This window comes from Cucumis melo, chromosome 9, assembly GCF_025177605.1.
Source record: "Cucumis melo cultivar AY chromosome 9, USDA_Cmelo_AY_1.0, whole genome shotgun sequence".
NCBI classification, from domain to species: domain Eukaryota; kingdom Viridiplantae; phylum Streptophyta; class Magnoliopsida; order Cucurbitales; family Cucurbitaceae; genus Cucumis; species Cucumis melo.
In genome coordinates, this window is record NC_066865.1 from 12,521,517 (window position 1) to 12,547,891 (window position 26,375).

Consider the following 26,375-nt stretch of genomic DNA (forward strand, 5'->3'; position numbering starts at 1 on the left):
AACTTTTCCTCAATCCTTCTTCACAACATTATCATAACACTTCCTTCATAACCCTTCCCCCAAACACATCTTATCATAACACTTCCTCCATACCTCTTCCCCCAAACACATCTTATTATAATCATAGGTTTATCTTAACACTAGGTTTATCATAACCCTAACCCCCCATAATCCAACCCTTTCCCCAAATGGCCCCTTAGGGTTTTATTGTATAATCATGAAACTAGAGTTCACATGTGGTATCAGAGCCTTGATTGAGAACTTATAATTTTACATGGATAATTAATAATTTATTTTTATGTCTCTGCTACCTGTTTTCTTAAATTTAAATCAAGATTCTTTAATTATCAATTATCATTTGAATTAAAAATTCTTTAATTATCGATTGTGAATTTGAATTTTACTGAAAGCCCGAAGGAAAGAAAGAAATTTAATATGGCCACAGTATTTCGATTCTTTAATGTTTAATTCTCATCGGCCGCCGCTCCTTCTATGTTTAGTTCTCACCGTCAGCCACTTCTTCAATGTTACAGCCAGCCACTGTTTTTCTTTTCTTCTTAGTTTAATTAGTAATTAAATTTTTTTGTTAGTAATTTAAGAAATTACGATATTGAATTTTCAATTTCGATTATTTCTTTGAAAGGTCCGAAGTGAATTAAATCAATATTCTAATCCATAATTAAAGGAATTAAAATCTAATGAAAGTTAAGATATTTTTTAAAATCTAATTCATCAAAAAATCTAATTAAAATTTAGATTGTGATGATTTTTCAAAAATTACTATATTCAGTACGCATATATTTTATTTATGTTCAAGTTAATGATCATATGTTAATTATAATTTTTATGTTATGCATATTATTAAGTTTTAAAGCATTCATCTATCCTAGTGATTTAAAGTAGCCACCTTCATCCATCATCAATTCACAAACTCTCATGTTTCAAAATCTAGTGTTAAACGAAGTAATAGGCTTGAAACATTTTAAATCATAGTTAAATGAAAAACCCTTAAATAACTTATAATTTTAATTTAATTAAATAAAATGGTATTAAACTAGGAGGAATTACAAAATACTATGAAAAAAAAACTTAATGAGTTTTGGAGAATGGAATAAATTTTGCTATAATTTGTAAATAATTTAATTTTTTTGCTATATTTAAAAATGTCTCATTTAAACTATTAATTATGTAACAACCCAACTTTTCAAACTAAGCTGAGGTCATTACTTTAAAATAAATAACAATTTTACAATTTCTTGAAAAAAAGAAAAACTAATTCTTCAGTAAATAATTGCAAATACAACTGTTCATAAAGCATAAACTTGGCAAAAGAGTAAAAATACCACGAAGACTTAATTCTATTTCAGACCCTATATAAATTTTAAAGAAATTAAAAACAAATAAACGCCAAGTTCGTAATCATGCTAATAGTCAAAATACTGAAAACAAGTAATGGAAAGCGGAAGAAAAAATGGAGTCCTCATATGACATGTCATCAGCACTTCTTGTTGCTTGCCAGCTTTCCATATAATTTCCTCTACCTTTACCTAAAATATTAAGCATGCGAAAGAGCGAGTATAAGAATATACCTAATAAGGAACCCACTACTGGTTCTGCTAGGTGAACTGTTAACTTTCCATTAGGAGGTACCTCTAACATAACAATCTCGAATGAACACACATGGTTTAGTGATTCGGTAGGAACACTCATCAGTCTGGTGATTCCATAGAAGCATACATCAATCTAGTGATCCCGTCAGACCACACATGAATCATGACAGACTGATGGTCCCGTCAAACGCACACAGTCATAGTTGTAAAAGGTGGTGATCCCAAGGGACACCGTACATGTAGGTATACACATCCTAATAGTGAAAGCTAACAGGCACTACAGTCCAAGGCATGTAACTGTCATCATAAATATGACATGAAACATCAATCATAATAGTCCACATAATCATGTAATGTCATATAAGATTAGCCAACAACTACAATTCATCTATGCATTTAACTATATTAATGCATAACCAGTCAACACATGCAGACTCTTAAATTTACATTCAAAGGTCTAGTAGTAGAATCTCTTATCTGAGATTAGCTAAAAAGAAAGTCCTTTAGTTGACAGTAAATTTTTCCTTAATTAACTCAGTTTAAACATAAAGGGAAATTTTTTTAATAACTTTACTTTAACAAAATAGCACTAGCCAACCTCTAAATTTTCCCCAATTTAACTTACCACAAAACGAGGTTGAAACCAATTCAACCTTTGATGGAAAAATTCCACAAATTAAATCTTCCACAATTTTCCAGTTAAACCTTCAAAGAAAATAATCCAACTTTAATCCAAAATTAATTTATTTTAGGACAAAAAATACCATTTGATGGGTATATCCAAAACCCAATAAAAAAACTCAACTAATCTTACCAAAAAGAAGTCAATTGGCGACGATGCGACGACGATTGAGCGAAAGAAGACAAATGTAGATCGACTCACGAACAAGAAAGACCGGCTTGGGTCCAGGAACAGTAAATAATTGTGCCTAAAGAGCTCGACTAATTAACACAGACGTATGGTGTTCAAATTGGCTTGTTCATGTAAGGGTTCAACTCAGAGTGCGATGTAGAAGAGAGAAGGCTAGCGACTTCAACTAGATTGTGCAGCTTCGTCTGAGCATGAATAGAGACGTGACGACAACGGCAGAGTGGATGGTTGGGCTTCGAGGCGGGAAAATGTGGTGACTAGGGTTTAATAAAGAGGAAGAAGTCTTTACGATTTCTTTTCTTTAATGCATGCAAACTGAAAATCCTATAAATAATAATAATAAGTAATAATACTAATATTTATTATTACTATTATTAGTTTCCTTTTCCTTTTTCCCTTTTCCTTTTATTCCTTTTCCAAATAAATGAAATCCAAAATCTTCTCTTTCTTCAACAAATCCAATCACACAATCTCTCCTCATTAAATAATTATCTTCTCACTAATAATTATATTTTCCATATTAATTATAGGTTTTTTTAAAAAATATAACAAACTGGCAAAATATTTACACTATATATTAAAATTTTGAAAATGGAAAAAGCAACAGGCCCAGGATGGGAAATACAAAAAATGTATCAGTTAACACGTGATTAGTCGGTCACACGAGCACGTGTAATTCTTCTTCTTAACGATGGAAAAAATGCTTTGTGTAATTCTTCTTGTAAATGATTATGATAACTGATCGTGTAGAAAATGATACATGATCGTCTAGAAAATGATACAGGATCATATAGTTCTTTTTAACGATGGAAAAAAATGCTACGTGTAATTCTTCTTCTAAAGGATCAAGATACGTGATCATGTAGGAAATGATATACGATCGTATAGTTCTTTTTAATGATGGAAAAATGCTTTGTGTAATTCTTTTTCTAGACAATCATGATACGTGATTGTATAGAAAATTATACACGATCATGTAGAAGATGATTGATCGAAAAACCACTAGAGACATGTTGCAGTGGAAGATATAGATCATGCTTTACTCTATATATGCATCTAAACGATTTAGAAGCTAACATGCACATGATATGCGATGGACTTAAACGAGAAGCCAAAAAAGTAAACAAAGAACTTACCTTTTATAGTTCTGGGCTTCTTCTTTGAATTCTTTTCCTTCTCTGCCTGAAAATCACGAACAAGGACAACCACCAAACTGACCTACTCTGCTTAGGACCAAGAACGGAGTTGTGGGACTCGGTTTTGTGAAGTGAAATATAGAGAGAGATGGGAGCGTATCATTTAGGTGTTTTCCAGAGAAAACCTCATCCACTTTTCATTTGGTAATGAGAAGTTTTATATGAAATTTACATGCAATTTATTTCATATATGTTCAACACCTAATCTTTTCATTAACTCTTTAATGAAATTAGTGGCCTTTAATTCACAATAGACTGCCACATCGTCCACTAACATTTAGTAATAGAATAATTAGTCAAAGAACATTTTGGTCAATTGACCAATTAAGTCAAAATCAAACTTTGACTTTTCTTAGTCAAAAGTCAACTTTTTGACTTTTTACTAATTTTTCGGTCTTGACTAATTCTAACCTCCCGAGTATGAATCCACATTCATTTCTCTAAAATTCAAATCATATTTGAATATAAACCCGATCGAAGTTTTATTTCTCAAAGTTAAAAATCAACAAGTTGACTTTCACAACTTTGACCGTTTCAAAACTTTTCAAGCTTTTAAATATGAATCTATATTCATATTTAAATAAAAGCTTAAAGCTTATTTCTACCGACTTATATCTTATATATTTGTCGGTTTCTCTCTCTTATCTTAATTCGAACAATTTGAGTTACTTCAACATTCTTGTTCTTAGTTGAATCCATATGAGCTAGTAGGGAAACCTAATGGACCTATAGATCATGGGCTCCAACGATCCAAGAGTAACTGGCTAAACTCTTTTAAACTAAACTTAATCAACATTCGTTAACTAAAGAGTCATTCTACGAAAGACTCTTAGTTGCACTCCCCTCGCTATAGATATATTTTTGTCCACCTGATATAACCATAATGGGTAAATCGATCCTTCACAGGTTATTTGTAATTTTGGCTGGATCAAAATACCGTTTTATCTCCAAGATTACATCTTGCTCCTTTAGACCCACTGATCCATTATTGAACAATTGGTTTAAGGTCCAACCTATAAACCAGAATCCTTCTCGGGCCAATGAGAAGGTGGGGCCCCTTGTTCAAGAGTTGGATTCAGTCCTTAAGGGAACAACCTATCTACTATCCCAGAAGTGGGTAGGAGTGAATTCCATCTTGCACCCTATGTCCCTAGCTATCCACTCGATCTTACCCCTGAAATGGGAGGCTTATTGGGCCAGCGATGTTGAGCTGCCCTCATCTATGCAGATCTAAGGATACTACTGAATGAACAGAAGTTCATAGTTAGCTCAGGATTAAGATCAAGTTACCTAGGTCATCATAATTGAAATAGTCAGTTTATAGTTTACGGTATTATAACTAAAAGTGACTACTTCGTGGTTCCAGTCTTATGTAAACCATTTACATAGGACGCCCTCACTCCCGTGTCTCTGCATGAACGATTCAGGATTACATTGTTTGTACTAACTACGGAGTGGGCTGCATCCATAATGTTTATCTTGAATAAGGCGCCCAACCTTATTCATACACTATAGACTATCTGGGCTATTAACTTGAACTTAATCCATGTTTATGTCTTAACATAAAGTTCAAGTGTATTTGAAAAACTCAGTAAAATAGCCTCGGGACCTAAATTTATTGGTTTTTAAGATCATAGCATTTTATTGAATCAAATAACAAAGAACAAGTTTTAAGACACAAATTTCAACAATGATACACGATCGTGTAGTTTTTTTTTTAACGATGAGAAAAATACTTCATGTCATTCTTCTTCTATACGATCACAATACGCAATCGTGTAGTAAATGATACACGATTGTGTATCACACGATCGTGTAAGAAATGATACACAATCGTGTAAGAAATGATACACAATCGTGTAGGAAATGCTTTAAATCTAAATGATCATTTGAATAATATCAAAGTGATATTTAAACGATCTTAATATTCTGGTGTAGGAGCTGTAAGAAAGAAAGAGAAGATTAAGAAAGAAAGAAAAAGAAGATGAATAAAAATAGAAGAAAGAAAATCTTGGAAGAAATCTGTATTTTATTTACCCAAAAGAAGATGAATGGAAGAGCTGAAGAAATTTGGAATAAAAATAAAAATAGAAGAAGAAATAGTTGAAAAAACTCGGAAGAGAAGATTAATAAATTGTGAAGAAGAAGAAAAAGAAGTGACAAATCGTCTGCAATATTCAGGGAAAAATTGAAATTTATGAAAAATTTCTATTGATGGTAATTTGTACAAATACTACAAACATGAGTTAGAGCTTATATGTTGTTGATTTCCAAACAATAAACATGTATTGATTTCAAAAAATAGAAGTTGATGTTTAAGGCACTAGGCAATAGGGACCTAAGGAACATAAATAAAGCCTAATAACGACAAACAATACAAACTAGAGACCCTATTTTTGTGAACAAAATGCAATGTTTGTTCATGGTTATGTCATGTAAGCTCTAAATGGTTGACTTAATGGGTAATTAGGATAGGATTATGCAATTAAAAGTGCTTCTTACCTATGCACTGCTGATTTCCAAACAATAAACATGTAGTACAAGGTTTCCTATCACTTGCTCAAGTGTAAGCAAAACGATAGGTTTCCTGGATAAACTAGGGTTGAACTCAGAGAATTTCTATCAAACCTTGGTTATAAAGCTTACTTCTTATCTAGGTGGTATACAAACTTTATACAGTATAAAGTAAGAGTATATCTATGTATCTAGCCTAATATCTATACTAGAGATTCTGTGAAAGGTGGCATAGAGTGGTGAGAATATGGAGATTGAACTAACATACGTTAAGTTATGAAGGAAGGTCTCTGCGGTTTAAGTGATTACGTGGTAGTTCTTGATGCAATAGAGATCAGTTAACAATCGTCTAATTAAGGCGAACACCTTTTAGTGCCTTAAACGCCACACTTGCTCGCCTCTCGAGATGAAAATGATGAAGCTTAATTAAGTGATCACTATCTAGAAGTTGTTACTTATAAGACTCATATTACCTCTCTTTTAAGGGTGACAACCTCTTGGCACCAAGTTACTAGACTTGTTCTCTTTTCTGGACACAAATGATGGAGGTTTAATCGCCAAGATGGAGCTTGTCATCAAACTCTTTCCTGTGGGCGTTAGCTATGTTCTATTTATCGACTCTCTCGTGTAGTTGCTATAAATGTTGACCAAGTGATGGGGTTAAGCTCAACTAATACGATAAACCTTATAAGTTAGACTTCTTATCAAGAACTTATCACAAGCCTAAACTACGTGTAACACGTGGAAAAATGAACAGTAAAGATATGACAGATTGAAAAAGGAATAAATATGCTATGTATTGATGAATATAGGCCTTCAGCCACTGTACAAAATAAAGAATAATACATTACAATGAAAGTACAAAATGGAAAGTAAGAAGGGTGAGCCGATGCGCAGAATGCCTAAGCATTCCTTGGCTTTTTTAAAAGTTAAGGGGAAAAAGATGATGGTTCTCTCTTTAGCTTTCTCTAAGATCTCACTTACAGTTGACTAGAGAAGAGGGAAGAAATCTCTTGGAGCTCTCTAGGTTTTGGTATATTCAAGCTAAACTGTTTACATGGTAGGGATGAAGCTCTTTTATAGGCTACTTTGGACGGAAGTCTTCTATTCTTTTGCACATGTTAGTGCCAAAAGTAGCCTTCTCAAGTCACATCAACTCCAACTACCATTCTTGTTTTCTAGTAAATCTTCATCGCGTGATGATGTGATTCACTATCTTTCTTCTTTTCTTTGTTATCTTGCGATAAAACACTAAAAACAAGATAACATGAAGACTTATGTAAGTTATATTCTTATATATTTATGAATTTGTGATAGAAGTTACTCGTTTTAACACTTTTATCTCGCATTTTGGCTTCGTTGTTCTACCTAAAAGGCCTTAATAACTTGTATTTCTACAAGTTATCACACCCCCAAATTTAGAACAATGTTTGTCCTCAAGCATCACTCTGTATCAATGCTTTTCCCCAAGCACAATTCCTCCTCCAAGATTTATCTTCATTTTCGCATCCCTAAACCTCTCATATGCAGGTTAGTCTTGTTTGCTATTAGGCTTTACTCTCATCGCATACTCCTCAAGATGAAAATATTTTCAGGTTCAAAATGCTGCGAGCTTAAGACTCAAAATGCCCTTGTTCATTCCCTAGAAAATCTTGTTTTCAATTTCTAGAAGTGGCTAAAATTTTCGAAGAATTTTGGGTCCTTTTTGGACAAAAAAAATATTTAATTTATAAGCTCAGTACTTGTCGTTGAGTGGGAAATCTTAGGTACTCTATGAGTCTGTTCCTCTCCTTAACTACAACTCTTATCGCCACATTAACTTTTACTCTCAAATTTTTGTTTGAAGCTTTGCTTCTTCATTACTTTTTGGTGAGTGGTGGCAACATTGGAGTTCTTATTTCAGTTGAATAAAAGAATAAAATATTTTTTGAAATTGCTTCATTTTTTGACTTTGTTTTAACTTATGTTAAAACGCCTTATTTTAAACGCATTGTAGGAGTTTTCAAAAAGTTTCAAAAGCTTTATCTCTCACATCGATTGTTCCCATGGAAGATTTAGACTAGAATAAAACATATTTGAAATCATATATAGTCCAATAGGTCCTCCTGTCTGGTTTGGTGTTTCAGTGTTACTATGCCTTAAAGGAGGGGGATAACAATGAAAGCTTCCATTGATCGCTCTGTCTTAAGACGAAGAGGTTTAATACTATTTGTGGCTATGGAATGGTCAATGTTGTCGAATACCATGTCATGAAATGAATTTCTATTGTTGTTTGTTTCTTAAGCCAAGGATTTATGCTAAGCTGTTTATGAAAACGTGTTTTATAAAATCGTCACTCAATAAACCTTTTGACTTACTCTTTCAAAATGTTTTCTCTCTTTCCAGGTATAGATTGTGCATCTTCGAGAGTTGGACTTATGCTTGTTGGTTTGCTATGAGTTTATCATTTTAATCTTTCTATTGCAAACCTCTCTTCGTAGAATCAGTGGGGTAAGAATAACCCGACACGATGGGGTACATGATCATTAACATAACCCTGCACGATAGGGTACACAATTGTTAACGCACATCTCATCTACTTAATAAATTTGTTGATGTGTCATTAAGGTTCTATGTTTGCAACTACGCTACACAATAAGACATAATCATCACATATGATATGTTATCCATGTCTCTAGGCGAGGATTGTGCAATAAAAGGTACATATCCCTTCCACGTGTAACTACTTAATCTGCGTTAAGTACAAGTTTTCCTCTCGCTTGTCCAAGTGCAAACGAAGCGAGAGGTTTCCTGGGTAAGCTAGGGTTGAACACAAGAAATTTCTATCAAGCTTAGTTATAATGTCTACTTTTTATTCTAGGCAATATAAATATTTATTCAATATAAAGTATGTATGTATGTATATAATCTACTATTTACACTAGAGATTTTGTAGAAGATAGTATGGAGCGGTGTGAATATGGAGAGTGAACTAACTTAAGTTAAGAAAATGTGAATAAAGGTCTTCGTATTGTAAGCCATTAACCCATGTGGTGGTGGTTGATGCGATAGACATCACTTAACCATCTTCTAATTACGGTGAGCAACCTCGCGATGCTTAAATGCCACACTTGTTCACCTTTTAGAGTACTAATGATAAAGATAAATTAGGTGAGAGCTATCTAGATTTTCTTATTTACAAGAGCCACATTACCTCTTTTTTAAGGTAGACAACCTCGATATCAAAACACTTCACTTGTTCTCCTTTCGGGACACAAATGATGGAGGTCAATCACTAGGATGGAGTTTGTTTCCAAACTCCTTCCTACACACGTTTAGCTATGTCACTTCAACAAGATAAAAAGTAGAGAAATGATAGAAAGATGGTGAATAAAGATGCAATGTATTGATTGATGTAGGCTTTTCGACCACAGAAATATAAAAGTCAAAACATTACTTTTAAATGAAAAAATGTAAAGTAAAGAAAGGACTCGAGCCGCAGAATGCCTTGTTAAGCATTCATTGGCTCTGTTACAAGTTAAGGGAATGGTTGGTGGTTTCTCTCTCTAATCTCTCTCTAAGCTCTCTTTCAGAAGTTGACCGAAGAAGACGTGAAGAGGGGGCGAACTTCTACAGAAGGAGTAGAGCTTTTCTCTTCCGTTGGCTTTTAGGTTTATAGCCTTTTAGATAAAATAATGAAGCCAAAACCCATAGTGAAAGTGTCAAAACGCGTAACTTCTGTTGTAAATTCAGAAGTATTTGGATATACATTGTACATAAGTCTCCACATCTGTTTTACCATGTTTTTAGTGTGTTGACGCATGAAAAGGAATAAAAGAAGAAACTAGGGAATCACATAGGACTTTGCGCAAAAGCTACACAAGTAGAGCTTGTCTGGCAAGTACAACTTCTATGTGAGGATCTACATCATCACACGAGGAAGGTACACTAGAAGACAAAAATGGCAATGTATTAAAGAATACATATGCAATGTATTAAATATGATGGATTAAAAAGGTATAAATATGCAATGCATTAAAGAATATAGGCCTTTAAGCCATTGTACAATATGAACAAATATATTACAATGAAATACAAAGAATGGAAAGAAGAGAAATGACATTACAAGTTAGGGGAGATTGAGATTGGGATCTTCTTCACTCAAACCTTAAGCTTTCACTCATTGGCTGACTGGAGAAAAAGAAATGCTTTACAAACGGTGGAAAGGAAGCCTTTCCACCACTCTTTAGGTTTTGGCTCATTCAAGCCTCTGATGGTCCATTCAGATCTTTTTCTACTCGGTAAAGATGTAGTCCTTTTTTTAGGCGATTTAGGCGGGAAATCTAATCTTCTGGGCTTGTCAGCACTGAAAACTGCCTCTGTTGTCAAGTCACATCAACTCCATCTACCACTTTTGTCTTGTAGTGAACCTCTTCTCGCATTCTGGTGTGGTCTTCTCGCCTAGTCTTCGTGCGAGTTCCTTTGCGATTCACTAACTTCTTTTTTTGTTTCTAATCCTGTGTTAAGACACTAAAACTAGGGTCAAACAGGCATAGATGCTTATGTAAAGTGTATTTCCGAATATTTATAAATTTACAACATAAGCTAGCATTTTGAGACATTTCCTATACATTTTAGTCTCATTATTCTATCTAAAAGGTTATAATAACTTGTATTTCTACAAGTTATCATTGCTAAAGTGTAAGCGAAATGACAGGTTTCTTGGGAAGTCCAAGGTCGAACATGGGGAATTGATATCAAATCTTAGTTGTAAAGCTTACTTCTTCATTTAGGCGGTATAAAGCGTTAATTGTTGCCTTTGTCAGCATCAACTCCAACTACCATTTTTGTCTTCTAGTGAATCTCCATCTCGTGCTAATATGGTTCCTCGCGTAACGACACTTAATCACCAAGGTTCTTATCATGTAGCATGGCTCCTCTGTGATTCACTGACTTTCTTCTTTTCTTTATAAACCTGCGATAAAATACTTAAAATAGGGTAAAACAAGCGTGGTAACTTATGCAAACTATATTCTCTTATATTTATAAATTTTTTATATAAGCTATGTGTTTTGACTAATTATCATGTGTTTTGGTTCCATTGTTCTACCTAAAAGGCCATAATAACTTGTATTTCTACAAGTTATCATCGCTTAATTATAGCCTAACCATGACATAATCACGAGCTATTGCATATGCACATAAAAATAAACAAGTTTTTAGCGCCGTTGCCGGGAAACTTAATGATTTTTTTTTTCTTTTTGATCATAATTTGTGCGCCAATCTCATGCATAAGTTTTGTTTGAGTTGAATTGCACAATTTAGCCTAAGAGGGTGTAAACAAGTTTATGACTGAAGGTGAACAACCTGAATTCATGCTTGACCCCGAGATTGAACGACCATTTTAGAGAAACAAACGACAAAGGCAATGGAGGCAAAGAACAAACATAATGAACAACCAAAATAATCAAGGAATCCCTGCCAACCAAGCTGCTCAAGGGGCCAACCCAACTTATTTAGCTGATGATCGGGACAGACCTATAAGGTCTTATGCTTCACCAAATTTATATGACTTTAATCCTGGAATCGCATATCCTACATTTAGTGAGAACACAAGGTTTGAAATCAAGCTTGTGATGCTACAAATAATTCAGAACGCAGGACAATTTCGCAGACATCCAAGAAAAGATCCACATGATTATATTCGCAACTTTTACTCTATCTGTGCATCCTTCCATATGCCTGGCATATCTGTAGAAGAGTTGCGATTCACACCTTTTCGTTTACACCGAGACATGTCCTCTCCCTGAAATAAGGGGAGGTTTCTTCCCGCCTGTTGAAAACTCTAAGAGAAGATAGGACTCGATGAGCTTTGAATAACATGATAGAGAGAACCTACATGACGCGTAGAGCGGGTTTAAAAGGATAGTGAAGGCTTGCCCCCTAAATGGCATTGCGGAATGTGTCTTTATTGAGATGTTTTATTTTGGGCTAATTAAGAACACTCAGCAGTCAATTGATACCTTATTCTTAGGAAGAATTCTGAAAAGCTCGTACAACCAAAGAAAAACTACGTTTGATTCAATGGCCAGCAACAGTCAAGAGTGGAAAGATAATGGTTTTGGCTCTTGCCAAGAAAGAAGAAGAAGTGACGATTGAATGTATAGAAAATACCATGGTGGCTTTACAAGGACAAGTCGCCAAAATGAACAAGCTACTCAAATCTATGGCGTTATCACAAGTAAATGTCGTAGGAAGCTCTGTTCACATGGTGTAATAGGTGGCTGAGATGGGCTGTTTGGGATGCGGCAACCCTCATAACACTGCCACATGCCCATTCAACACTGAAACTGTCGCCTATGTGAAAAATGACTTGTATTCCAATACTTACAATGAGAGGTAGAGAGACCACCCTAACTTTAGTTAAGGGATCAAGAGCAAAACAATCTAAGGCGATAAGATGGTCAAGGAAATTATCACGGTGAAGCACCTGGCTATCGCCTAAGGTATCACAATGATAAGAAACACCGCTCAGCACCTCACCATCAGTAAACAACTACCACAGTTCCATCCTCATCCTCGTATATGGAGAACCTTCTTTGCAAGTATGAGTTAAGCCACTTCAATCAAGAATCTGGAATTACAACTAGGAAAGTTACCTAGTCATTTCTCTGGCAGACCAAAGGGATTCTTCCCAAGTAATACCTTACATCAAGTCAGGCGGGGGGATCTAAGAAAGAGAAGTGTCAAGCTGTGACACTTAGAAGCGGAAGAAATTTGACCATCCACGACCCTAAAATTGAACGTAAAAATTCCACTTTCACTTCATTGCTATGATTGGCAACTCAAGTACCAATTCTAATCCCTAAAATTTCCCTTTTAGATGAATATACTTCTTCCTTGTAGAATAATGATGAATAGAACAAGCAAACGGACAACACCAAGTGAGGAAAACAACACGACGAAGCATCTAACCAGGTGACGAGCTAAAATCCTTTATCGTCTCCTTCATTTCTCGGTCGCCTCAAGAAGAAAAGCGATGAACAATAATTTCACAAGTTCTTGGATGTCTTGAAACAGCTTCACATCAACATTTCGTTTGTTGATGTGTTAGGGCAAATGCCTTCTTATGTGAAATTCTTGAAAGATATCTTGGCGAAGAAAAGTAGGTTAAATGATTTTCAAACGGTAGCTCTAATGCAAGAAACAAGTGACGTCTTCAGGAATGGGGTACCCAGGAAGATGACAGATCCTAGAAGCTTTATGATACTATGCTCAATAGGCTGGATGGATCTGGGTTGCGTACTATATGACCTTGGAGCAAGTATCAATTTGATGCCTCTTTATATCTTCAAGAAATTAGAGATGGGGGAGGTTCAACCCACACACATGAGACTTCAATTTGCTGATAGATCCATCACAAAGCCTAAAGACACGATTGAAGACATTTTGGCGAAGGTGGACAAATTTCTATTTCTCGCAGACCTCGTCATTCTAAATTATGAAGCTAATTAGGAGGTTCCTATCATTTTAGGGCGGCCATTTCTTTCATCTGGTCGTGTCCACCAGGGGGAGTTAACAATGTGATTTATTAATGAAGAAGTCAAGTTTAACGTTGTTAACACGATAAAATTTCTCATGGATGATGAAAACTACAACGTACTATATAGAATCCCTTGGATGGGATTATTGCAAGGAAGAAGTGTTTGTCGAACTGTTTAGCCCTGAAGAATTCTTTGAAGAAGAAGACTCCGATTATATATTGGAAGAAGTAAACGTTGTATATGGCGCAAGGAAGTTCGAACCTTTGGATCTGCAAACCAAAGGCGAAAAGAAGATTAAGCCATTAATTAAAAAACCACGAGAATTAGAGCTCAAGTCGTTGCCCAACCACCTGAAGTATGCATACTTGGGGGAGAATGAAACTCGTCTTGTCATTATCTCCGCCCAATTGAATGTCGAGAAGAGAAGGCATTTTGAGAGTGCTAAAATACCACAAGAAGGAGATAAGCTGGACCATGGCGGACATTCAAGGAATAAGCTCATCCTATTGCATGCAAAAAAAAAATCAAGTTGGAAGAGGGTCATAAGGGCACTATTCAGTTTCAGTGGCGATTGAACCCTGCAATGAAAAAAGTCATCAAGAAAGAGATTATCAAGTGACTTGATGCGGGGTCATCTATCCAATCGCAGATAGTGAGTTGGTTAGTCCAGCTCAATATGTTCCAAAGAATAGAGAAACGACTGTTCTGTAGAATGAAAATAATGGACTAATTCCAACGCGTACTGTCACAAGGTGGAGGATTTGCATGCATTACCGTAAGCTGAATGCGACAACAAAGAAATGCCACTTCCCTCTATCTTTCATTGATTGAATGTTGGGGCGACTTGCTAGAAAGAAATTTTACTACTTTTTGGATGATTATTCCAGCTAAAACCAGATTATTATTCAACCAAAAGATCAATATAAAATCACATTTACTTGACCCTGTGGCATTTGCATTTCGCCGCATGTCTTTCAGCTTATGCAACGTGCAAGGGACAATCCAAAGGTGCATAATAGTTATCTTCTCAAACTTCGTAAAGAGATCAGTAAAGATTTTTATGGTTGACTTTTTAGTTTTTGGGGAATCCTTCAAAGAATGCTTGGGTAGTTTGGAAGAAGTATTTGAGAAATGTAAAGAGACACGACTCGTGCTTAATTGGGAGAAATGTCACTTCATGGTCACAGAGGGAATTTTGCTTAGGCACAAGATCTCTAATGCAGGATTAGAAGTGGACCCCGCGAAGATTGATGCGGTCAGCAAATTGCCACCCTCTTCAGATGTCAAACCATTAAGGAGCTTTTTGAGACATGCCAGATTCTACAGAAGATTCATCAATGAATTTTTCAAAATCGTCAAGCCACTAAGTAACATGATATATGTTAATCAACCCTTCAACTTTGATGAGAAATACCATCAGGCGTTTCAAACTTTAAGAGACGTGTTGACCTCAGCGTCTATCCTCATATCACCTGATTGGTCACAACCATTTGATATGGCGGTAAAGGCTATGTTAAGTCAAAAGAAAGACAAAGTTATCCACCCTATATGCTATACTAGCAAAACTTTCAATGAAGCCCAAGAAAATTGCATAACTACAGAGAAGGAATTGCTCATGATAGTATTTGCAATAGAAAAGTAAATGAGCTACGTTATTGGTTCCAAAGTTATGGTACACTATGATCATTTTGCGATCAGATATTTGATGGCAAAGAAGAATGCAAAGTCGCGATTGATCAGATGGATATTATTGCTCTAAGAGTTTGATTTGGAGACTGTAGACCGTAAAGGTACCGAGAACCAAGTGGTGGATCACTTATCACATAAAAGCAACGAACCATTCCAGCGCATGAATAAAGAGATTGAAGATGGTTTTCTTGATGAGCAAATCTTTTGCATTAAAGAAAAGGAACCTTGGTATGCATACATAGTCAATTACTTGGCATGTAAAACATGGTCACAAAGCTTCAACAATCAACAAAGAAAAAAACTTATTTGATAAATGCAGATTCTATATATGGGATGAGCCCTTCCTTTACAAAGTGGGTGAGACCAGATATTAAGAAGATGTGTTCCCGAGTATGAAACAAAAGAGATAATTGCCAAGTGTCATGAAGCACCCTAGGAAGGGTACTTTGGCAGATAAAAGGCAGCTGCGAAGGTCTTGCAGAGTGGAGATTTCTAGCCCATTCTATTTCAAGATGCAAGAAACTATGTGGTTAATTGTAATCGGTGCATGAGGATGGGGAACATATCCCATCGTGACAAAATGCCTCAACGGTTAATGAAGTGTGATAGAAAGTGAACTTAGTCTAGGCATGGCAAGGAAGGAATGTCTAATTGTCTAATCAAAATGAAGTGTTCTTTAATAGTTCAAGACGATACAAAACATATATTATTATAAAAATCTCTACCTCTTTTGCCTATTATCTTGTGATAAAAACATTGAAAACACAATAAAATAGAGATTGGGTTCTTTTGCAAGACGCAATCTACAAGTTAATCAAATCGCTTAATTTTTCCTTTATTTTCTTCTATTCTTATGTGATAAGTCTTCATTATTTTTCATAAAAGGCCATAATAACTTGTATTTCTACAAGTTATCATCTCCAACAGGGAAATCAAGAAAATATTGGAGAAAGTAGTAAATTTATCCCACAAGGACTAGGTTGATCATCTGGATTCGGTGTTATGGGCTTATCACACTACATACAAGATGCCTATTGGAATGTCCCTTACGCTTTAGTCTTCGGGAAGGCCTGCCATTTATTACTAGAATTAGAGCATAAGGCTTTATGGGAGTGCAAAAAGTTAAACTTCGATAATAACGTCGTAGGAGAGGCCAGATAACTTCAATTGCACGAGCTTCAAGAATGGCATTCTCGAGCCTCTAAGAATGTCAAAATTTACAAAGAAAGGACGAAGGTATGGCACGACCGCTGCTTGTTATAGACTTAGTGTTGGTTGTTTGTGCTATTTATAATTGTAATGTGTAGGTTTGCGATTAGGATATGTAAGTTAAGTTCTCATCACAAACCTCTCTACGCGGTAAGTCATGGCCATTGCATGCGAGATGCTCACTGTGTCTCCGATTCTTGCGTAACTACTAAATTCTCACGTAGTACGAGTTTTCCTGTTACTTGCCCAAGTATAAACAAAACAATAGGTTTCTTGGATGGTCCAAGGTTGAACACAAGGAATTGATATCAAATCTTAGTTATATGGCTCACTCTTGATCTAAGCGGTATAAAGTATTTATCTATACAATATAAGGTAAAATGTATCTAAATGTTAATCCTACTATTAACAATAGAGAATCTATAAAAAGGGATAAGAATCATGGTGAGACGGAAATGTGAACTAACTTGTATTAAGAAATAGTGAAGGAAAGTCTCTACGTTGTTAGGCGATTAAGCCATACGGCAACCTTGATGTGATAGAGATCGATCAACTAACTTATGATTAAGACAAGCACCTCTCAATGCCCTAAACGCCACCCTTGCTCCTCTCTCGAAATACAAATAGTAAAGCTTTGTTGAGCAACGTCTATCTAGAAGTGTTTACTTACAAGATTTATAGTACATCTCTTTTAAGGGTGACAACCTCTTGGTACCAAGTACCCACACTTGCTCTTCTTTTGGGACACAAGTGATGTAAGTTATCTCTCCAAGGTGGAGTTTGTCTTTAAACTCCTCCCTGCACACGTTAGCCATATCCTTGTTGCTTACTCCCTCGAGTAGTTGGCGATATACACTCGCCAAGTGATGATTATAGCTTAACTAACACGATAAGCTTTACAAGTTATACGACTTATCAAGAACTTATGACAAGCCTAAACTACATGACACAAAGACAGATGAACAGTAAAGGAATGTTGGATTAAAAAGGTATACATATGTAATGTATTAAAGAATATAAGCCTTAGGCCACTGTACAATATAAACACTTTACATCATAAAGAAATATGAAAATGGAAAGTAAAGAAAAGGAATATTACAAGTTAGGTGAGATGGGAATGGTGGAATCTTTTCTACTCTGTCCCTAAGCTCTCACTTACAAACTGACCGAAGAAGAAGAAGAAGAAAGTACTTTTACAAACAACGGAAAGGCTTGTCGTTTCTGCTACGGCTATAGGGTTTGGCCCATCTAGACACACTTTGCTTGGTAGAAGTAGGTTTTATATAGGCAACTTTCATTAAGAAACTTCTATTCTTCTAATCATTTAGCTCCGGTTGCAGCCTATGTCAAGTCACATCAACACCAACTACCCTTCTTGTCCTCTAGTGAACCTTCCTCGTGTGATGATATAGTGCCTCGCCTAGAGATTTTATACACCAAACAAGGTTCTTCTTACATAATCCTTTACTAAGTCCAAGGCATTCTAGCTCGTGTTTTCTTGGGACGAACACCGAAAGTCCTCGAGCTCAGCCCGTTCCCTTCACTGTAAGTACATTTCCAGTGGTTTCTGACATCGGACGAGCGTTTTTCACTCGTTGGAAGCATTGGCCATCTTTTGTACCGTTTCGGGTCGTACCACAATTCTTCCTCCAACGAGCTCGCTTCCCGACCTATACCTTGGGAAAACGTGTCAAGGAGCATTCCAGGAGTGTGGGTTGAATTCCATGGAGTACGAGCCCCAAAGATAAAAAGACTTATGACCAATACGAAGCAAATGCAAGAAACAGTCGGGGGACCGCTTTTTTCCCAAGACGAGAAAACTGAGTCTGGGGCATTCTCGCTCGCGTTTTCTTAGGACAAATGTTGGAAGTCCTCGAGCTCAGCCCGTATCCTTCGCCGCAAGTGCATTTCCAGTGGTTTCTGACACTGAACAAGCATTCGCCACTCGTTGGAAGCATTGGCCATCTTTTGAACCGTTTTGGGTCGCACCACAGTTCTCCCTCCAACGAGCTCGCTTCCCAACCTATACCTTGGGAAAACGTATCAGGGAGCATGCAAGAGGACTTCAAGCCCTCAAGATCGAAAGACTTATGACCAATACGAAGCGAAGGAAAGAAACCATCGGGGGATCGCTTTATACCCCAAGACTAGAAAACAGAGTCTGGGGCACTCTCGCTTGCATTTTCTTGGGACGAACACCAGAAGTCCTCGAGCTCAGTCCGTTTCCTTCGTTGCAAGTGCATTTCCAGTGGTTTCTCACACCGGACAAGCATTCGCCACTCGTTGGAAACATTGACCATCTTTTGGACCGTTTTGGGTCGCACCACAGTTTTCTTTCCAATAAGCTCGCTTCCCGACCTATACATTGACAAAACGTATCAGGGAGCATGCCAGGAGGGATCACTTTTTACTTTAGGACAAGAAAACTGAGTCCGGGGAATTATCGCTCTTGTTTCCTTGGGCAAACACCGAAAGTCCTCGAGCTCAACCCGTTTCCCTCGTTTCAATTGCATTTCCAGCGGTTTCTGACATCGAACGAGCGTTCGCCACTCGTTGGAAGCATTGGCCATCTTTTGGACCGTTTTGGGTCGCACCACAGTTCTCCCTCCAACGAGCTCGCTTCCCGACCTATACTTTGGGAAAACGTGTCAGGGAGCATGCTATAAGTGTGGGTTGAAATCCTCGGAGTACGAGCCCCGAAGATCGAAAGACTTATGACCAATACAAAGTAAAGTGAACTAACTGTCGGAGGACCGCTTTTTACTCCAGGACGACAAAACTTAGTCTTGGACACTCTCGCTCGCATTTTCTTCCCACGAAAACCGGAAGTCCTCGAGCTCAGCCCATTTCCTTCGCTACAAGTGCATTTCCAGTAGTTTCTGACACCGGACAAGCCTTCGCCACCCGTTGGAAGCATTCGACATCTTACGGACTGTTTTGGGTCGCACCACAGTTCTCCCTCCAACGAGCTCGCTTCCCTTCCTATACCTTGGGAAAACGTGTTAGGGATCATGCCAGAAATGTGGGTTGAAGTCCTTGATGTACGGACCCCAAAGATTAAAAGACTTATGACCAATACGGAGCAACGGGAAGAAACCGTCGAGGAACCGCTTTTTACCCTAGAACGAGAAAACTGAGTCTGGGGCATTATCGCTCTTATTTTCTTTGGACGAACACCATAAGTCCTCGAGCTCAGCCTATTTCCTTCGCTGCAAGTACATTTCCAGTGGTTTCTAACACCGAACGAGCATTCACTACTCATTGGAAGCATTGGCCATCTTTTGGACTCTTTTGGGTCGCACCATAATTCTCCCTCCAACGAGCTCGCTTCACGACCTATACCTTAGGAAAATGTGTCAGGGATCATGCCAAGAGTGTGGGTTGAAGTCCTCGAAGTACGAGCCCCGAAGATCGAAAGACTTATGACCAATACGGTGCAAAAGGAAGAAACCATCGAGAGACCGCTTTTTACCCTAGGACTAGAAAACTGAGTTCGGGACATTCTCGATCGCGTTTTCTGGGGACGAACACCGGAAGTCCTCGACCTCAGCCCGTTTCCTTTGCTGCAAGTGTATTTCCAGTGGTTTCTAACACTGGCCGAGCATTCGCCACTCATTGGAAGCATTGGCCATCTTTTGGACCATTTGGCGTCGCACCACAGTTCTCCCTCCAACGAGCACGCTTTCCGACCTATACCTTAGGAAAACGTGTGAGGGATCATGCCAGGAGTGTGGGTTGAAGTCCTTGAAGTATGAACCCCAAAGATTGAAAGAGTTATGACCAATACGGAGCAACGGGAAGAAACCGTCAAGGGATCACTTTTTACATTAGGACAAGAAAATTGAGTCCGGGGAATTATCGCTCTTGTTTCCTTGGGCAAACACCGAAAGTCCTCGAGCTCAACCCGTTTCCCTCGTTTTAATTTCATTTCCAGCGGTTTCTGACATCGAACGAGCGTTCGCCACTCGTTGGAAGCATTGGCCATCTTTTGGACCGTTTTGGGTCGCACCACAGTTGTCCCTCCAAAAACCTCACTTCCCGACCTATACTTTAGAAAACATGACAGGGATCATGACAAGAGTGTGGGTTGAAGTCCTCAAAGTACGAGCCCCGAAGATCGAAAGACTTATGACCAATACAGAGCAAAGGGAAGAGACTGTCGGGGGACCGTTTTTTAAACGAGGAAGAGAAAACTGAGTCCGAGGAATTCTCGCTCGCGTTTTCTTGAAACGAACACCGGAAGTCCTCGAGCTCAGCCCGTTTGCTTCGCTGCAAGTGCATTTCCAGTGGTTTCTGATACCAGACGAGTGTTCGCCTCTCGTTGGAAGCATTGGCCATCTTTGGAACCGTTTTGGGTCGCACTACAGTTCTCCCTCCAACCAGTTCGTTTTCCGACCTATACCTTGGGAAAACGTGTCAGGGATCATGCCAGGAGTGTGGGTTGAAGTCCTCAGACTACGATCCCCGAAGATCGAAGGACTTATGACGAATATGGAGCAAAGGGAAGAAATCGTCGGGGGACCGCTTTTTATCCCAAGACGAAAAAACTCAGTACTGGGCATTCTCGCTTGCATTTTCTTGGGACAAACACCGCAAGTCCTCGAGCTCAGCACGTTTCCTTCGCTACAAGTGCATTTCCAATGGTTTCTGACACCGGACGATCGTTCGCCACTCGTTGGAAGCATTGGCCATCTTCTAGACCGTTTTGGGTCGCACCACAGTTCTCCTTCCAACGAGCTCGCTTCCTAACCTATACCTTAGGAAAATGTGTCAGGGAGCATGCCTGGAGTGTGGGTTGAAGTCCTCGGAGTTCCAGCCCCGAAGATCGAAAGACTTATGACCAATACGGACCAAAGGGAAGAAATCGTCGGGGCACCACTTTTTACCCCAGGACAAGAAACCTGAGTTTGGGGCACTCTCGCTCGCGTTTTCTTGGAACGAACACCAAAAGTCCTTGAGATCGGCCCGTTTCTTTCGCTACAAATGCATTTTCAGTGGTTTCTGACACCGGACGAGCGTTCGTCACTCGTTGGAAGCATTTGCCATCTTTTGGACCATTTTGGGACGCACCACAGTTCTCCCTCCAACGAGCTCGCTTCCCGACCTATACCTTGGGACAACGTGTCAGGAAGCATGCCAGTAGTATGGATAGAATTCCTCGAAGTATGAGCCCCGAAGATCGAAAGACTTATGACAATACGGAGCAAACGGAAGAAACCGTCGGGGGACCTCTTTTTACCCCAGGCAAGAAAACTAAGTCTAGGCCAATCTCACTCGCGTTTTCTTGGGACGAACACCCGATGTCCTTGAGCTCAGCCTGTTTCCTTCACTACAAGTGCATCTCTAGTGGTTTCTGACACCAGACGAGCGTTCGCCACTCGTTGGAAGCATTGGCCATCTTTTGGACTGTTTTGGGTCGCACCACAGTTTTTCCTCCAACGAGCTCACTTCCCAACCTATACGGTGGGAAAATGAGTCAGGGAGCATGCCACAAGTGTAGGTTGAAGTCCTCGGAGTAAGAGCCCTGAAGATCGAAAAATTTATGACCAATACAGAGCAAAGGGAAGAAATCGGTGGGGCATCGCTTTTTACCCAAGAACGAGAATACTAAGTCTGGGGCATTCTCGCTCACATTTTCTCGGGACGAACAACGGAAGTCCTCGAGCTCAGCCTGTTTCCTTCGCTGCAAGTGCATTTCCAGTGGATTCTGTCACCGGACGAGCGTTCGCCAATCGTTGGAAGCATTGGCCATCTTCTGGACCATTTTGGGTCGCACCACAGTTCTCCCTCCAACGAGATCGCTTCCTGACCTATACCTTGAGAAAACGTGCCAGGGAGCATGCCAGGAGTGTTGGTTGAAGTCATCGGAGTACAAGCCCCGAAGATCGACAGACTTAAGACAAATACAAAGCAAAGGGAAGAAACCGTCGAGGGACCGCTTTTTACCCCATGACGAGAAAATTGAGTTCTGGGCATTCTCGCTCTTATTTTCTTGGGACGAACACCAGAAGTCCTTGAGCTCAGCCTATTTCCTTCGCTGTAAGTGCATCTCTAGTGGTTCCTGACAGCAGACAAGCGTTCGTCTCTCGTTAGAAGCATTTGCCAATTTTTGGACCGTTTTGGATCGCACCACAGTTCTCCCTCCAACGAGCTTGCTTCCCGACCTATACCTTAAAAAGTAGTGTCAGGGAGCATGCCAGGAGTGTGGGTTGAAGTCCTCGGAGTATGAGCCCCGAAGATCGAAAGACTTATGACTAATACGAAGTAAACGGAAGAAACCGTCTGGGGATCCCTTTTTACCCAAGGACGAGAAAACTTAGTCCAAAGCATTCTCAGTCGCGTTTGCTTGGGACAAACACCAGAAGTCCTCTTGCTCAGCCCATTTCCTTTGCTGCAAGTGCATTTCCTGTAGTTTCTGACACCGGACGAGCGTTTGCCACTTGTTGGAAGCATTGCCCTTCTTTTGGACTGTTTTGGATCAAACCACAGTTCTCCCTGCAACGAGATCGCTTCCCGACCTATACCTTGGGAAAACATGTCAAAGAGCATGCCGGGAGTGTGGATTGAAGTCCTCCGAGTACGAGCCCCGAAGATCGAAAGACTTATGACCAATACTTAGCAAAGAGAAGAAACTGTCGGGGATCGCTTTTTACCCCAGGACGAGAAAACTGAGTCCGGAGCATTCTCGCTTGTGTTTTCTTGGGACGAACACCAGATGTCTTCGAGCTTAGCCTGTTTCGTTTGCTGCAAGTGCATCTCTAGTGGTTTCTGACAGCGGACGAGCTTTCGCCACTCATTGAAAACATTGGCCATCTTTTGGACCGTTTTGGGTCGCACCACAGTTCTCCCTACAACGAGCTCGCTTTCCGACCTATACCTTAGACAAACGTGCCAGGAAGCATGCCAGGAGTGTGGGTTGAAGTCCTCGGAGTACGAGCCTTGAAGATCGAAAGACTTATGACCAATACGGAGCAAAGGGAAGAAACCGTCGGGGATCGCTTTTTACCCCAGGACAAGAAAACTGAGGCTGGAGCATTCTTGCTCGCGTTTTCTTGGGACGAACACCGGATGTCTTCGAGCTTAGCCCGTTTCCTTTGCTGCAAGTGCAGCTCCAGTGGTTTCTGACAGCGGACGAGCGTTCGCCACTCATTGGAAAGATTGCCCATCTTTTGGACCGTTTTGGGTCGCACCACAGTTCTCCCTCCAACGAGCTCGCTTCCCGACCTATACCTTGGAAAAATGTGTCAGGGAGCATGCCAGGAGTGTGGGTTGAAGTCCTCAGAGTACGAGCCACAAAGATCCAAAGACTTAAGACCAATATGGAGCAAAGGGAAGAAACCTTCGGGAGACCGCTTTTTACCCCAGGACGAGAAAACTGAGTCCGAGATTTTCTCGCTCGCGTTTTCTTGGGTCAAACACCAAAAGACCCCAAGCTTAGCCCGTTTCCTTCGCTACAAGTGCATTTCCAGTTGTTTCTAACACCGGACGAGCGTTCGCCACTCGTTGAAAGCATTGGCCATTTTATAGATCGTTTTTGGTCGCACCACAGTTCTCTTTCCAACGAGCTCGCTTTCCGACCTATACCTTGGGAAAACATGTCAGGGAGCATGCCAAGAGTGTGATTTGAAGTCCTCGAAGTACGAGCCTCAAGGATCAAAAGACTTTTGACCAATACGGAGCAAAGGAAAGAAAACGTAGGGGACCACTTTTTACCGCAGGACGAGATAACTGAGTCTGGGACATTCTCACTCCCGCTTTCTTGGGACGAACATCAAAAGTCCTCAAACTCAGCCCGTTTCCTTCACTACAAGTCTATTTCCAGTGGTTTCTGACACCTTACAAGCGTTCGCCACTCATTGGAAGCGTTGGCCTTCTTTTGGACTCTTTTGGATCGCACCACAGTTCCCCCTCCAACGAGCTCGCTTCCCGATTTATACCTGGGAAAAACGTGTCAGGGAGCATGCCAGGAGTGTAGGTTGAAGTCCTCGGAGTACAAGCCCCGAAGATCGAAGGACTTATGACCAACACGGAACAAAGGGAAGAAACTGATGGGAGATCGTTTCTTACACCAGGATGAGAAAACTGAGTCTGGGGCATTCTCGCTCGCGTTTTCTTGGGACAAACACTGGAAGTCCTCGAGCCCAGCCCGTTTTCTTCACTGCAAGTGCATTTCCAGTGGTTTCTGACACCGGACGAGCGTTCGCCACTCGTTGAAAGCATTGGCCATCTTTTGGATCCTTTTGGATCGCACCACAGTTCCCCCTCCAACGAGCTCGCTTCCCGACCTATACCTTGGGAGAACATGTCAGAGAGCATGCCAGAAGTGTGGGTGAAGTCCTCAGAGTACGAGCTTCGAAGATCGAAAGACTTATGAGCAATACGAAGCAGAGGGAAGAAACTGTTAGGGGACCACTTTTTACCCCAGGACGAGAAAACTAAGTCTGACGCATTCTCGCTCGCATTTTCTTGGGACGAACATTGGAAGTCCTCGAGCTCAGCCCGTTTCCTTCGCTGCAAGTGCATTTTTTGGGGTTTCTGACACCGGACGAGCGTTCGCCACTTGTTGGAAGCATTGGCCATGTTTTGGACTATTTTGGGTCGCACCACAGTTCCCCCTCCAACGAGATCGCTTTCCGACCTATACCTTGGGAAAATGTGTCAAGGAGCATGCCAGAAGTGTGGGTTAAAGTCCTCGGAGTACGAGCCTGCTCGAAAAATTAAAAATGTGCTAACATTCAGTCATTCATCATGCAAGGGATTCACACATTATTTTGCAAGAATTGAACTCAAACAATCATGCAAAAATTTTGATGATGTTTTCAAACAAATATGCAAAGGATGTTACTCATGCCTTAACAATTCAACAAAGTAATTTTTTTATTATCAATTAAATATTCAAGAGAAGCAAGTAGTCAATTTGAGGTTGATTTTTAATAAATTTCATTTATTAAAATCATGTTTTGATAAAACATCTAAGTTTTGCTATTTCGACTCACTAGACATGCTTTGAAAGAATTAAAAAATGCCGTAGGCTTGTTTTCCCTCTACTCTGAAGCGGGAAGGATCCCTCCTTAAACTCGACCCTCGGTCAAAACATTGAAACTAGCTAGAAAAATTCTAAGATAGAATAGTATGGGTTTTACTAAGGCAAAGGATAGGCTTTTTCGTAGGGATTCGTACCTCACTAACATCGGGTAATCCTAACTGATCACGGAAAAAATCCTAACATTCGTCTTAATCGTACTTTTTTTTATAGAAGTATTTTGCTAAAAGTATGCGTTTTGCTATTTTTTTTTTTCGGGATTCTATTTTTGGTAGCAACCTTTTTGCTTAGCTCCGGCTTGACTAACTCTAATCTTGGATTTAATCTATTAGGTTCTATGATTGACCGTTCTTTCGAGGTGACAACAAGCGAATTTAAGAATTCTATCCTTTTCTAAAGAGTTCTAGGTTCGTCATGGATCGACAAAGGAGTTTTTTCTAATTCATGAGTCAGAGGGATGAAAAGTTTAAAAATTAACCTCAATTTCATAAATGGTTCTTTATCTTATTTAAAATCAAAGCAAAAATTGCTAAGAGAGGTGTATCATAAGCAATCATCATAAGAAACTTTGCAAAAATGTTAACATCCATGCATTTTCTTTTGCAAGCATTCATTCAAGCAAACAACATTCATCATTCATGCATTCAGAATAATACTAAAAAAAAAATTTGGTCAATTTTAATCTACCCAAGTCATGCAAATGCTTATCTACCCAAGTCA

The 26,375-nt window shown here is 39.2% G+C and overlaps 1 protein-coding gene across 1 annotated transcript; it reads left to right on the forward strand.

Moving 5' to 3' along the window:
- The first annotated feature begins 12,285 nt into the window (after positions 1–12,285).
- LOC107991723 (uncharacterized) lies at positions 12,286–13,685 on the forward strand. Its single transcript, XM_017047068.2, has 2 exons — positions 12,286–12,411; positions 13,251–13,685. The coding sequence occupies exons 1-2, from the start codon at positions 12,286–12,288 to the stop codon at positions 13,683–13,685; spliced, it is 561 nt and encodes a 186-aa protein (XP_016902557.2).
- Positions 13,686–26,375: the final 12,690 nt, after the last annotated feature.

Excerpts from the sequence above, each read along its gene's own strand:
- LOC107991723 (XM_017047068.2), top strand. The coding sequence starts at position 12,286 with ATGGTTTTGGCTCTTGCCAAGAAAGAAGAAGAAGTGACGATTGAATGT. Across the intron at positions 12,412-13,250 it reads AATCTATGGCGTTATCACAA|CTTCACATCAACATTTCGTT; the intron begins GTAAATGTCGTA and ends GTCTTGAAACAG.